We start from the raw sequence: 14,355 nt of genomic DNA, 5'->3' as shown, positions 1-14,355 counted from the left end.
CACATTCAACTCACACAAAGACATATAAGCACACACACAGACATAAAGACCAACATGCTAATGTTCACACTCCTACACTTCTCTGCAGACGCAGACGCAGACGCAGACGCAGACGCAGACGCAGACAGACAGACAGACAGACAGACAGACAGACAGACAGACAGACAGACAGACAGACAGACAGACAGACAGACAGACAGACAGACAGACAGACAGACAGACAGACAGACAGACAGACAGACAGAGACAGACGTTTTGATAGAGGACCATAATGTACTAATGACCAAAGCCTCAACCTCAGGGGAGAGAATTTAATTTCCAATCATCTCCATCTGCTGGAGTGTGTGTGGGGGATGAGAGAACCCTATTACTGAGGTGTGTGTGGGGATGAGGAAACCCTATTACTGAGGTGTGTGTGGGGGATGAGAGAACCCTATTACTGAGGTGTTGTGTTGGGGGGGATGAGAGAACCCTATTACTGAGGTGTGTGTGTGGGGGGGGATGAGAGAACCCTATTACTGAGGTGTGTGTGGGGGATGAGAGAACCCTATTACTGAGGTGGTGTGTGTGGGGGGGATGAGAGAACCCTATTACTGAGGTGTGTGTGTGGGGGGGATGAGAGAACCCTATTACTGAGGTGTGTTGTGGGGATGAGAGAAACCCTATTACTGAGGTGTGTGTGGGGGATGAGAGAACCCTATTACTGAGGTGTGTGTGGGGGATGAGAGAACCCTATTACTGAGGTGTGTGTTGTGGGGGGGGGATGAGAGAACCCTATTACTGAGGTTGTGTGTGGGGGGATGAGAGAACCCTATTACTGAAGTGCACTCTGGTCCTAACGCACAGGATGAGTAAACTACTCCTAAGGGAACCAGAGGAAATGGTCAACACAGTCCCAATACTGTCCAGACAGAGACAGTCCCAATACTGTCCAGACAGAGACAGTCCCAATACTGTCCAGACAGAGAGAAAGGGGATGCAAGAGTGAGAGTGTGTGCTTTCGATTCCGGTACTGCCTGACACACACACATAGTGAGACCACCTCTCTGCATAGTGGACACACACACACAAAATTGTCACTCACCAAGCATTTTCCGTTGACACACACATCTCCAGGCTCTTTACTGCAGGCAGTGCCGTCCAGGACACGACCAAAGTTGTAGTAGAAGTTGTGACCCTGGGCCAGACAGCTCAGCTCACACGGGTTAGAACCTTAGGTTAGGAGGTGGTATTACGAGACAATGCAAACATACACATATAAACAACCTCCTCACGGACAGACATTACCTCTCACATACGACTAAACATTACAGTTACTAGAAAGTTGGGTTAGTCACGTTACTGGCTATTCTAGGCTATTATCTCTTAGCCGTAGTACTGCAGTACAGGGTTTAAAAAACGCTACATTTTAATTGATGGAAGGAGGTAACTAGTTGCAGGTGGAGGACAGATGGGAATGAAATGAGGTAGGAGAACGGGGAAGGAGGTAGGAAAGGGGGGGAGTAGTGGTGGGGGTAGGGTGCAGAGGGGAAAGGGTGAAACAGGTCAGTGGAGAGTATGGACTGAACTCATAATACAGATGTGGCCAAATGACAAGCAGATTTCCCAATGGACACATGCCACATTTAGTGTGTGCACACGCACACAAACACACACACACACACCATGCCTCACCGACCTCCATGGAAGGTGGTCCATCTGTAACTGTTTCCAGCCACCAGCGGTCTGTCGTTGTAGGCAGAACACTGCATCTCCCTGAAGTCCTCTGAGCCCCCAGCACACCCCTGCAGCAGACAGATACATACAGTAGAGACCTGGTTACCCAGTGCTATGCACTCACACATGCATGCCTCAACACACCTCACCACCTTATGTTAATATGTTTAATATACTGTAACCAATACTGACTCACTGTCTAAACACACATGTACACACCCATACATCTGACATAGAGGACCCTCACCGTATACCTTCCAAGTAAACCAACGTCTTGGACGGTATATCTTCAAGATTATATACCATGAAAATATACTATTCACTGAGGGTGTAGATGAAAACTCTGTTGTATCTATCTATTTATGGGACTCAGAAGTATTTGTACTGTTCATATAGTATCAGGAGCTCAACTTGTGTACAATGGAGTGACAGGTTCATGTTTTCAGTGAAACTGATCACGCCCAGACAGCATACCTGCTTAGTTAAATATAGTAACAGCATAGTTCACATTCACTGAACCAACTTTGTTATCAGCCCTGAAGCACACTTAGCTTATCGTTTCAAAATGTTTGACATCAATACGAAAGTCTGCATCGACCATTCTGTATAGAAATCCATCATTCAAAAGTTGTGATTCTGATTACACTTTTTTTTTAAGGAGAACAGATGTATTTTCCCCTTGGGTTTGGTTATTCTTAGACAGTGAAGAAAGGCAGAAAGCAGAAAGGGATGATGAAGGGTTGAACGTGACTTTGGGGCGGAGCAGGAATCGAGCCCTTGTGTCTCGGGGCAAAGCGTGAATGGTGGTCTGCAGTAGACAGCACATGACAACAAGTCACACTTACAACCAGATTGTAACACACAGTGGAATCTCAAACTCCAAAAAAAAGCAACAAGTGACAAAATGATAGGTTACAAATTCCTGTCATACACACAAGGCTGACGCAGGGTTACAGATCTGTTTGTGATTTAGCCAACTCCTCGTTCTGTTGTGTTTATCCATTATCTTGCCAGCGTGTCATGTAGGCCTATGGCAGGAGTCAGAGGAGTTGGTACTTCAACAGATGAGACCAGGGACCTGTTAATTAGACTAAAMGGACTTCCTGGACTCATCCTAAACAAAATGCTCCTTTAAYTGTTCCTTTCCAAAATGTTRTAAAACGTTTTCCATTGCGTGCCYTACACAAGCTTGACACACAGTTGGCTGCATGATATTCTGGATGTTGTATTGGGCCAGTAGGTCTTGGCATGATAGACATGTGCAAACACAGCATACTGGTTTCTCTGTGTGGTGATGTCATCATGTTGACACATACCTTGGTGTTGCAGATCTTGTATTGTCTGGGGTCTCCTGAACATGGTCCGCCAACTGGGTTCCTGGGACAGAAGGGGGGGGGGGGGGCTTTGCCTGAGAGTTTCCTTTTGCAACGGGGGGAGACTCGGTATTTGCTGGAAATTAACATTTCTAATATATATGAACACCAAAGTTAAACACGCAGCTGACCAAATTACGTGAGATTTTACTTCTGCTTTAACAGAGATTACTGTAAGCCTACTGAACACAGGGATGAGCCTCCAGCCAAATGTTTTTATTTGAGAAGTAGTAAATCTGACTGGGGCCATTGTGGTCAAAATGTTAAAGGCCCTGTCCAGTTAAAAACTAGATTTTTCTATGTTTTATATTTCCTCAAAATAAGGTTGGAATAATACTGTGAAATTGTGAAAWTTAMGATAATGCACTTTTAGTTTAAGACTGTACACTTATGGCCACACTAAATAAGGCCACTGGTCATCCCATTACAGAAATCTGACTTGAATGGGAAAGTTTGTGGTAGTCATTGTGTTCATGTTTTATTACTAGATAGACCACAGCAAATACAGAGAAYGCAGCATACAAAAACATTCACTGACATTTTTTGAGGATTAACCTGTTTGAAACAGGTCTCTGTTGTGATTGGACCATCCCTGGTTCTTACCTGGTGATGCAGGTGCGTGTACGCACAGAGGCCCCTCCCCCACARGAGCGCGAGCACACGGACCAGCCATTCCACGAGGCCCATTCGTTCCTGTAGTGCAGCTGTCGTCGSGCACGCGCTGAACGACTCTCTGAAGGACCCCACGCAGACACCCAGGAAGACTGAGACACAGAAGGTCAGAGGTCAACATCATTTATTGACGTAAAGTATACTAGACTGTCTATTGATATATTTCTAATGGTTCACATACATTACAAACAGCACTCTCGCATACACTGATGTATTCATTGATTCCTACAGAATTGATTCCAAAGGGCCAAGGCCATTAGCTTATTGGTTGCAGAATGGATTCTCAGGCCCCAATTATGATTCCTTAAAGATCCGTCACCTTTGGATTGAACGATTGACTGATTGATTTGGTCATTCAACAATACACTTAGACAACAGTCAAATCAGTTTCCTTTATACCACTCACATTATATGATTAAAGCAGTACATTCATTCCAAATGATTGAGCATGAACATGTATTGCCAGAATAAATCAAACAACTCTCTCCCCATGTGTAGCTCTGGCCCATATTCATAAGTGGAGTTCATGCCCGACTACATTGCAGACGCATATCAGATCTTACAATGCCTGGATAAGTATTTAACATATACACTGTGTGTTGGTGTGGTGTGTGTGTGTGTGTGTGTGTGTGTGTGTGTGTGTGTGTGTGTGAGTGAGAGGAGGAGGGTGAAAGCGAGGTATAGTGAGGTAAATACCTATGTGTGATGGTGTTGGGGTTGTGTGTTGTGTGTGTGTGTGTGTGTGTGTGGTGTGTTGTGTGTGTGTGTGTGTGTGTGTGTTTGTATCACACACCTGCTACCTGTCAGATCAACCTGGGGACAGCTGTGTTTAGTGCTGTATATAAAAACTTCATCCTCCATCACATAAACCACACCGAAACAGCAAAATGATGAGAGAACTAACGGTTAATAAGAACAACAGCTGTAAGCATAATGGTTATATTCCCACCTATCTCTCTGAGAGCCCTAGCCCTGGTGGGTTTAGGCCATAATTTTTTGTATACTAATCAGGTATTTTCAGGTCAATGAGGGGATCCTATAAGGACCAAGTAGTTATTGGAAATCGTCCCCAAAGTCTGACTCTTTATAACCCAGAGTCAGATTTCCCGTTAAGTTCAGGAGTGACTAGTCTGAGGACTACATTCCACACGCCATCATTGGTCCATGGCAGGGTGATCCGGGGTTACCCCCACCGCCAGTTTAATTAGCATCGATAGAGTGGAGATTGGCGGCATACTAGATTAATGAAAACAACCTCTGACCTTTCCGAACATCCCCCAATCCCCTTTATTTTCCCCTTATCCCTCATTCTATTCCGGGAGAGGTGATTGAAGGTAAGGTACAGTGAATCAGGAATCCCCTTCACTTCTACAGAGTAAATAAGTCATCTTTGTCCGAGCCAAAACAGCCCATAGGACTATTTCTCCTATTTCTGTAGTGTGAGGCAGCTTGATGTACACCCTTGACAGGATGCTATGCTAGTCGTCGCAGGGCTTACCCCCAAACTATCTCCCTACTGCTGTGTGCCAAGCAGAGAGACCCCGTTTTTAGAGTCTTTGGTAGACTCGACCAGGAAACAAACCACAGCCTTCCAATCTCAATCTCTTCTTGGACTCTAGGCACTGCATCTCAGTGCAAAAGTCCCTGGTTCGAATCCAGGCTGTCACATCTGTCCGTGATTGGAGTCCCATAGGGCGGCACACAATTGGCCAGCGTCGTATGGGTTGGCGGGTAGGCCGTCATTGTAAATAAGAATTTGTTCTTAACTGACTTGCCTAGTTAAATAAAGGGTAAATATAAAATACATTTAAAAAGGTGGATGTCTAACCACAAGACCTCTGAATTGAACGCTCTCAGAGTGGCTTATAGTAATCATGTTGACCTGGACCAGAAGATGGATGGAGGTCTCAGGTAGGAGTGCTGATCTAGGATCAGGTCCCCCGTCTATGTAATCTTATTCATTGGGATTCAAAAAGGGTAAGACTAAATTAGCACTAGGTTTACTTAGATGTTAGACTAGATTGTGGATTTGTGGCTGTAGGAACATGAGCATAAACTAATCCCAGAGAAGATTCAGGAGAACAGAACTATGCTGATCTAGGATCAGTTTTGCCTTGTAGATGGAATATTCGTACATGGACAGGACATCGTGGATCAACAGTCCTACTCATACAGAATATGAAGCAGATACAAAACGTCATTCACACCATTTCTATTCACACCTTTATGAAGACKAAATAATATTATTGGTATCTATGGTAGTTATCAAGGTAGATTGTTGTTTTTCAAGTGTATAATTTTGATGCATCTGAATGACTCAGGTAAGACTCTGGTAAGAGTTAAGGTAAGAGAATAAAGACTTCCACAAAGGTGAATTGTTGTTTGTGTAACATAGTGRATGGATAAAGCACAGGGGAGCAGCATTATACAGTGTGCTGGCCTTTCTTTATACATCGTGCAGTTTTGCCCAGCACCTGTGTGTAGCAACACGCCGCAGGTTCATGGTCTCGTGATGAAGTGGCCCTGCCTGCGACTTCAAAATCAATGTCAAGTCTATGACGTGTACTCCCTGTTCACCCATGAGTGTGTGGCCAGGCAGGTCTCCAACTCAATCATCAAGTTTGCTGACAACACAACAGTGGTAGGCCTGATTACCAACAATGACGAGACCGCCAACAGGGAGGAGGTGAGAGCGCTGGTGGAGTGGTGCCAGGAAAATAACCTCTCCCTCAACGTCAACAAAATAAAGGAGCTGATCGTAGACTACAGGAGACAGCAKAGAGAGCACACCACCATCGACGGAGAGGGTAAAACGTTTCATGTTCCTCGGCGTGCACATCACTGGTGACCTGAAATGGTCCCTTCACACAGACAGTGTGGTGAAGAAGGCGCAACAGCGCCTCTTCAACATCAGGAGGCTGAAGAAATTCGGCTTGGCCCCTAAGACCCTCACAAACTTGCACCATTGAGAGCATCCTGTCGGGCTGTATCACCGCCTGGTACAGCAATCGCATCGCCCGCAACTGCAGGGCTCTCGCAGAGGGTGGTGTAGTCAGCCCAATGCTTCATCAGGGGCACATTGCCTGCCTCTGCAGGACATCTACAGCACCCGGTGTCACAGGAAGGCCAAGAAGATCAAGGACCTCAGCCCCCCGAGACACGGCCTGTTCACCCCGCTACCATCTACAAGGAGGAGACAGTACAGGTGCATCAAGAGACTGGGACCATCAAATCTGGGACTGAGAGACACAGTCACTACTGGCCGGCCTCAGCCCAGTACTCTGCCCTGACCCTCAGACAGGTCACTAGCCGGCTACCACCGGGTACTCTACCCACACTTAGAGATCACTGCCCTATGTACATAGAGTCATTGACACTGGTCACTTTAATAATGTTACATACTGTTTTACCCAATGAACATGTATATAGTGTATTCTAGTCATGGCTCATCCTATATAACTAGTGATGTGCACACTTTTCTATTCACATACTGTCCATATTGTCTACACACATCATTCACATACATCTACAGTGCCTTCAGAAAGTATTCATACCCCTCCATTTTTCCAAATTTTGTTGTGTTAAAGTGGGATTAAAATGTATTTAGTAATAATTTTTTTTATTAAATGATCTAAACAAAATACTCTATAATCTTGATTTCCTGTTGTGTTTTTTATTTATTTGTTATATCTTGTTTATTATTTGTGTACTTGTTTGACATGTACTGCATTGTTATTAAGCATTTAGCTGCAACCTCTATAAATATGCGACCAATAAACTTTGATTTGAGACTTTGGTCTCTACCGTGGGTGAGCCGGTTTCAGATCCCGCCCATGACATGATTTCGCCTTAGTTGACTTCAAGAGTTTGGCACATGCCTAACTTAGTCGGACAAAAACCTGTAAAGTACTACATTTGATCACTCCCCTTTTCCCTATAACCCAGTCAGAGGAATGACACTGATGATTGGCTGAGGGTTAACGGACATGGCTGGGCAATGGTTGACTGTCTCAGCCACCTGAGGATAGTGTTGTATGTGTGTGTGTGTGTGTGTGAGTGATGTGAGTGAGTGAGTGAGTGAGTGAGTGAGTGAGTGAGTGAGTGAGTGAGTGAGTGAGTGAGTGAGTGAGTGAGTGAGTGAGTGAGTGAGCGAGTGAGTGAGCGAGAAGAGTGAGTGAGAGAGAGTAAGAGTGAAAGAAGGAAGGAAAGAGTCCAGGACCAACAGATGGTGTTAACAAGGCTGTAAATTCAACCTCAAGTTCAGTTTTGCTGCCACATTTAGTGGGGACAGCATTTTAAACCGGTCTGTCTGTGTGTCAATGTTCTGAGGGAAACTAGAGAGGAAGGCATTTGGCTTTGACGTCTCTGACGGAGGGACAGAACGGAAGGACTGGATGGAATTCCAAGAGAAAGTCATGTTAATAAAAACACAGGTTTGTTTAAGGGGGGAGAGGACAGAGGGCTATTTGGGATGTCAGGAGGAGGTGTGTGTGTGGGGGAGTGTGAGGGGTGTGTGTACGTGTGTCAAGAAAGCCTCCTTACCCTCAGGCTCTCCCTGGCAACCAGACAAACAGTGATGAAAGATGGCCGTTCCGCTTGAAGGAGAAGCAAGGGGCAACGCAGCAATTAGAGCATGCCCAGATGGGAMAGAGATGGAGAGCAACTACCAGCCCTATAGGAACATGCCGCCGTCCCCGCCTCCATTAGCAGGCTAAACGCTACACAAACATTCCAATCAGCTCCTTTCTTCCAGAACCWCAGAACCTCAATAGCCGTGCCAGCAGGACCCCTCATCACATCTGATACTAGTTGGAGCACTTTGATTTCTATATTATCTAAATGACCTGGATTTTCCTCAGGGAAACACTTTTGACCAGGGCCCATAGGGTTAGGGTTGGTAGTGCACTATATAGGGAATAGGGTGCCATTTGATACGCAAACTTCTTCACACAGATTAGAGCATCAGACTAATCAGGCCCTGTTCTCAGACCTGTTTCTGCTGTCTTGCCAACTCCTATGGTCATTGTCAAGCCAATAGGAGTTGGCAAGACCGCACAAACAGATCTGGGAGCAGGCTACTGAATGGGGCRTGTGAGTTTATAAAGCGTCCAGCCAGGATGGGTTCAATTCCATTTCACGTCAGCCATTTCAGGGGGATGATTGGAAATGTCCCATTAATGTAGCATTGTGTGGACTTTCATGAACTGACTCAAAACTATGGGCATCCAGTCAGTAGGTGTTGAGGTGAATCCAAACATTCTTGTCTGAGGTTTCCAAAAGCTTTCCTAGCGAAAGTGTTAATATTCATTATTTAGTAGTGTTATCTTGACAACATGAAAATCACACACTCGCAGAACAGTTAAGTGCTTAATTTGACTAATTCTGTTCGTTCACACATATAGTGTAAAAATGTTTACTCTCTCGCGGCTGTGCAGCAGGGCTGTGGAAAGAAATAAGAAACTTCTTTAGCGATGTGAAACCCAGCCCTCAGCAGGCGCTGTGGACATGTCTATCAGTGTTAATGAGGTGGGCTGGAGAAGGGAGTGAAGAGGACAGAACTAACTTACGCTGGGCTGGGAGGACAGGCAGACACAGGGCAGACGGCAGAGACCAGCAGGCAGATGAAGGTCAGAGCCTGGCAGAGAGACAACCTCCTGGAGACAGAGAGACAATAAACCACCTCAGTCAGTTACGCACCCAGCTTTTCTCCATACCAATCACACCATCACATCGATAAACAACCCCGATTAAATCAGAGAGAGAGAGAGAGAAATGAGGGGGGACAGTGAGAGAGGGAGGTGAGAGAGAGGGAAAGTGAAAGACAAAGAGAGAAGAGTGGGGAGGAGGGAGAGAGAGAAGGGAGATTTTTTATGGTCTTTATTGACAAATCCTCACTTACAGAAGTTAAAAAACAGAGACAGAGAGACAGAGACAGAGACAGAAAGAGATATCCTCACTGAGTTCAAGACAGAGACACAGAGAGAAAGACAGAGATACAGAGACAGAAGGACAAAGAAATCAGGTAAATTATTAAATTCAAGCTATATGTTTTAAGATTCCTGATGCTGTGCATATGTGAATGGCACTAGCCCAAGTGCACCTTTGGAGATGTAGAGTGGTACATTTGTAGTGGAGATATCCATCTTGTGGGCAGACATGACAGGCCAGATGGAATAGCAAGCAAAAGAGAGAGAGAGAGAAAGACAGACGACAGACAAACAGATAGAAAGTGGGACAGAGAGAGAGAGCGAGAAAACCCATTGGGAGACAATGAGAGCGAGAGACCCATTGGGAGACAATGAGAGAGAGAGAGAAGCAAGACAGACCCATTGAGAGAGAGAGAGAGACCCATCGGGAGACAATGAGAGAGAGAGACTCATTGGGAGACAATGAGAGAAGAGAGAAGCAAGACAGACCCATCGAGAGAGAGAGAGAGACCCATCGAGAGAGAGAGAGACAGTCAGGCGGCTGGACCAGCAGGCAGATGAAGGCCAGAGTCTGTGGCGACCTAAATGCCAGAACCGGACAAGAACCTGACACCCTCAGCACACAGGGGGACAAACACCTGCCTGGAAGTGACAGCATTCCCTCCCCCATATGCCCCTATGACAACATAACCAACAAACACGGGTCCCAACTCCTGCAGATCTGTCACATGCTGGGTATGTACATAGTCAATGGTAGGCTTTGAGGGGACTCCTATGGTAGGTACACCTACAGCTCATCTCTTGGCAATAGTAGTACTGTAGACTACTTTTCACTGACCTAAACCCAGAGTCTCTCAGAGCGTTCAGCCCATTGACACCCCTATCAGATCAAAGCAAAATGAACAGAGCAATACTCAATCATGAGGCAATAAAGCCAAAGGAACTCAGTAATATTAAGAAATGCTATAGATGGAAGGAATGTAGTGTGGACACCTACCAAAAACAATTAGGCAACACAATCCCAATCCCTTCTAGACAACTTCCTGGACAAAACGTTCCACTGTAATAGTGAAGGTGTAAATTTGTCAGTAGAAAATGTTAACAGTATATTTGACCTCTCAGCTTCCCTATCTAATCAAAAAATTCAAAACAGAAAACCGAAGAAAATGAACAACAATGACAAATGGTTTGATGAAGAATGTAAAACCTAAGAAAGAAATTGAGAAACCTGTCCAACCAAAAACATAGAGACCCAGAAAACCTGAGTCTACACCTCACTATGGTGAATCACTAAAACAATACAGAAATACACTACGGAAAAAGAAGGAACAACACGTCAGAAATCAGCTCAATGTAATTGAAGAATCGATAGACTCTAACCACTTCTGGGAAATTAGAAAACAGTAAACACAACACAAAGAATTATTTATCCAAATGGAGATGTATGGGTAAACCACTCTCCATTCTTTTTGGCTCTATAACAAAGAGCAAAACATATACATGATCAAATACAAATATTAGAATTAACTATTAAAGACTACCAGAACCCACTGGATTCTCCAATTACCTTGAATGAACTACAGGACAAAATAAAAACCCTCCAACCAAAAAGGCATGTGGTGTTGATGGTATCCTCGATGAAATTATAAAATATACAGAAAACAAATTTCAATTGGCTATACTTAAATGTGTTAACATCATCCTTAGCTCTGGAATCTTCCCCAATATTTGGAACCAAGGACTGATAACCCCAATCCACAAAAGTGGAGACAAATTGACCCCAATAACTACCGTGGGACATGCGTCAACAGCAACCTTGGGAAAAGCCTCTGCATTATCATTAACAGCAGACTCATACATTTCTTCAGTGAAAACAATGTACTGAGCAAATGTCAATTGGCTTTTTACCAAATTAACAAACGACAGACCACGTATTCACGCTGCACACCCTAATTGACAAACAAACAAACCAAAACAAAGGCAAAGTCTCCTCATATTTTGTTGATTTCAAAAAAGCCTTTGACTCAATTTGGCATGAAGGTCTGCTATACAAATTGATGGAAAGTGGTGTTGGGGGGAAAACATACAACATTATGAAATTCATGTACACAAACAACAAGTGTGCGGTTAAAATAGGCAAAAAACACACACATTTCTTCCCACAGGGCCGTGGGTGAGACAGGGATGCAGCTAAGCCCCACCCTCTTCAACATATATATAAACGAATTGGCGAGGGCATTAGAAAAGTCTGAGCACCCGGCCTCACCCTACTAGAATCTGAAGTCATATGTCTACTGTTTGCTGATGATCTGGTGCTTCTGTCACCAACCAAGAAGGGCCTTGATCTTCTGCACCGATTCTGACAGACCTGGGCCCTGACAGTAAATCTCTGTAAGACCAAAATAATGATATTCCAAAAAAGGTCCAGTCGCCAGGACCACAAATACAAATTCCATCTAGACACCGTTGTCCTCGAGCACACAAACTATACATACCTTGGCCTAAACATCAGCACCACAGGTAACTTCCACAAAGCTCTGAACGATCTGAGACACATGGCAAGAAGGGCATTCTATGCCATCAAAAGGAACATCAAATTTGACATACCAGTTAGGATCTGGCAAAAATACTTAAAATATCAGTTATAGAACCCATTGCCCTTTATGGTTGTGAGGTCTGGGGTCCGCTCACCAACCAATAATTCATAAAATGGGACAAACACCAAATTGAGACTCTGCATGCAGAATTCTGCAAAATATCCTCAGTGTACAACATAAAACACCAAATAATGCATGCAGAGCAGATAGGCCGATACCCGCTAATTATAAAAGTCCAGAAAAGAGCCATTAAATCCATAACAAAGCCATCACCTACAGAGAGATGAACAATTCAGGCCTCGCTTAACAAAGGAGCCCCGGCTCTAGGGGTCACTGATAATAACAACAAACAAGCGCCATGCCACTGGGGCCCTGGGGGCAGGGCAAAAACCAAAGTCCACAACCACCCACCATCATCATCATTAACTCTCTCTCCCACAGCACCACAGGGTTCAGCCACCTCCCACCATCATTAACGCTCTCTCCCACAGCACACCAGGGTTCAGCCACCTCCCACCATCATCATCATTAACTCCTCTCTCCACAGCACCACCAGGGGTCAGCCACCTCCCACCATCACTTAACGCTCTCTCCCACAGCACCACCAGGGTTCGCCACCTCCCACCACCATCATCATTAACTCTCCTTCCACAGCACCACCAGGGTTCAGCCACCCCTCCCACCATCATTAACTCTCTCTCCCACAGCAGCACCAGGGTTTCAGCCAGCTCCACCATCATTAACTCTCTCTCCACCAGCACCACCAGGGTTCAGCCACCTCCCACCACATCACCATTAACTCTTTCCCACAGCACCACCAGGGTTTAGCCACCTCCCACCACCATCATCATTAACTCTCTCTCCCACAGCACCACCAGGTTCAGCCACCTCCCACCATCATCATCATTAACGCTCTCTCCCACAGCACCACCAGGGTTCAGCCACCTCCCACCACCCCTGACTGTAACACACAACTATTCTCAAATGTAAGAACTGAGTGGATTATTGCGTGTGTGTACCCATGCGGATGTGTTAATGGGTATGTTTTCCCAATGCCCTAGAAACGCTAATTCAGTCAAAATAAACAACTTGTGTGTGTGCCAGCTACCTACCTATTTAACCTTAATTTATACATGTAGGTCAATCAATTTCATGGTAGGTATACTATTCAGCCTATGGCTGCTTACACATGATACTGCTGATAAAGGACCATGTCCTTCAAACGTTTCTCCTATAATCAATAGAATAGGGCCAAACACATTGTAAACATGGACCATGTCCTTCAAAACGTTCCTCCTATAATCAATAGAATGGAGCCCCTCTATTCCAGCCATTACAATGAACACGTCCTCTAAAGCTCCCCCACCAGCCTCCTTGCTGTACAGTTCCCTTCGTTCTTTAGTCATGTTAATTTATTTGAATGACTGCCGTGCTCCATCTGGATATGTGTGGAGATACTCTCTTTTCAATGTGTATGACTGTTAACACAACTGTATGTGTTGAGCAGCCACTGCCAGCCACAGTCTACTTCCCTGTCTGTCCTTATTACCCGTCTGCATTCACCTCTAGGATGCTCGACGATAACCCGAGACCACACACACACACAACTTCATTTGACTCGTTACACCACATGCACCCAGTCATGCGCCACACACACAGGATATCTGTACTTCACCCTCCCTGGCTGACACACACAGGATATCTGTACTTCACCTATCCCTGGCTGATACACACAGGATTATCTGTACTTCATCTCTCCCTGGCTGACACACACACAGGATATCTGTACTTCACCTCTCCCTGGCTGACACACACACACAGGATATCTGTACTTCACCCTCTCCCTGGCTGACACACACACACAGGATATCTGTACTTCACCCTCTCCCTGGCTGAAACACAGGATATCTGTACTCACCCTCTCCCTGGCTGACACACACAGTCACTCTGACTCATCAAAGGCTTTAATGTGTTTTCTCAGAAATGCCTCCTCAGAAATTGTTGGAAACCCCCCTTATAAAGGCTTCCTGGTACTGATTTGTTTAGTGCTAACTAACTACTGTTAGTCCA

General features: G+C 45.1%; 1 protein-coding gene across 1 annotated transcript in view; it reads right to left on the bottom strand.

Annotated features, from left to right (window-relative positions):
- LOC112076832 (ADAMTS-like protein 5) overlaps positions 1 to 13,022 on the bottom strand; it is a 40,479-nt gene extending 27,457 nt beyond the window's left edge. The window contains 7 exon segments of the mRNA XM_070441472.1: positions 1,085 to 1,212; positions 1,679 to 1,784; positions 3,033 to 3,093; positions 3,693 to 3,853; positions 9,329 to 9,361; positions 9,364 to 9,441; positions 12,969 to 13,022. Coding sequence (XP_070297573.1) covers positions 1,085 to 1,212; positions 1,679 to 1,784; positions 3,033 to 3,093; positions 3,693 to 3,853; positions 9,329 to 9,361; positions 9,364 to 9,441; positions 12,969 to 13,022 — 621 coding nt within the window.
- Positions 13,023 to 14,355: the final 1,333 nt, after the last annotated feature.

Source organism: Salvelinus sp. IW2-2015, unplaced genomic scaffold (genome assembly GCF_002910315.2).
Source record: "Salvelinus sp. IW2-2015 unplaced genomic scaffold, ASM291031v2 Un_scaffold4071, whole genome shotgun sequence".
In the NCBI taxonomy this organism is placed as follows: domain Eukaryota; kingdom Metazoa; phylum Chordata; class Actinopteri; order Salmoniformes; family Salmonidae; genus Salvelinus; species Salvelinus sp. IW2-2015.
The sequence above is the reverse complement of the archived record's forward strand: the minus strand, read 5'-3'. Positions and strand labels throughout refer to the sequence as shown.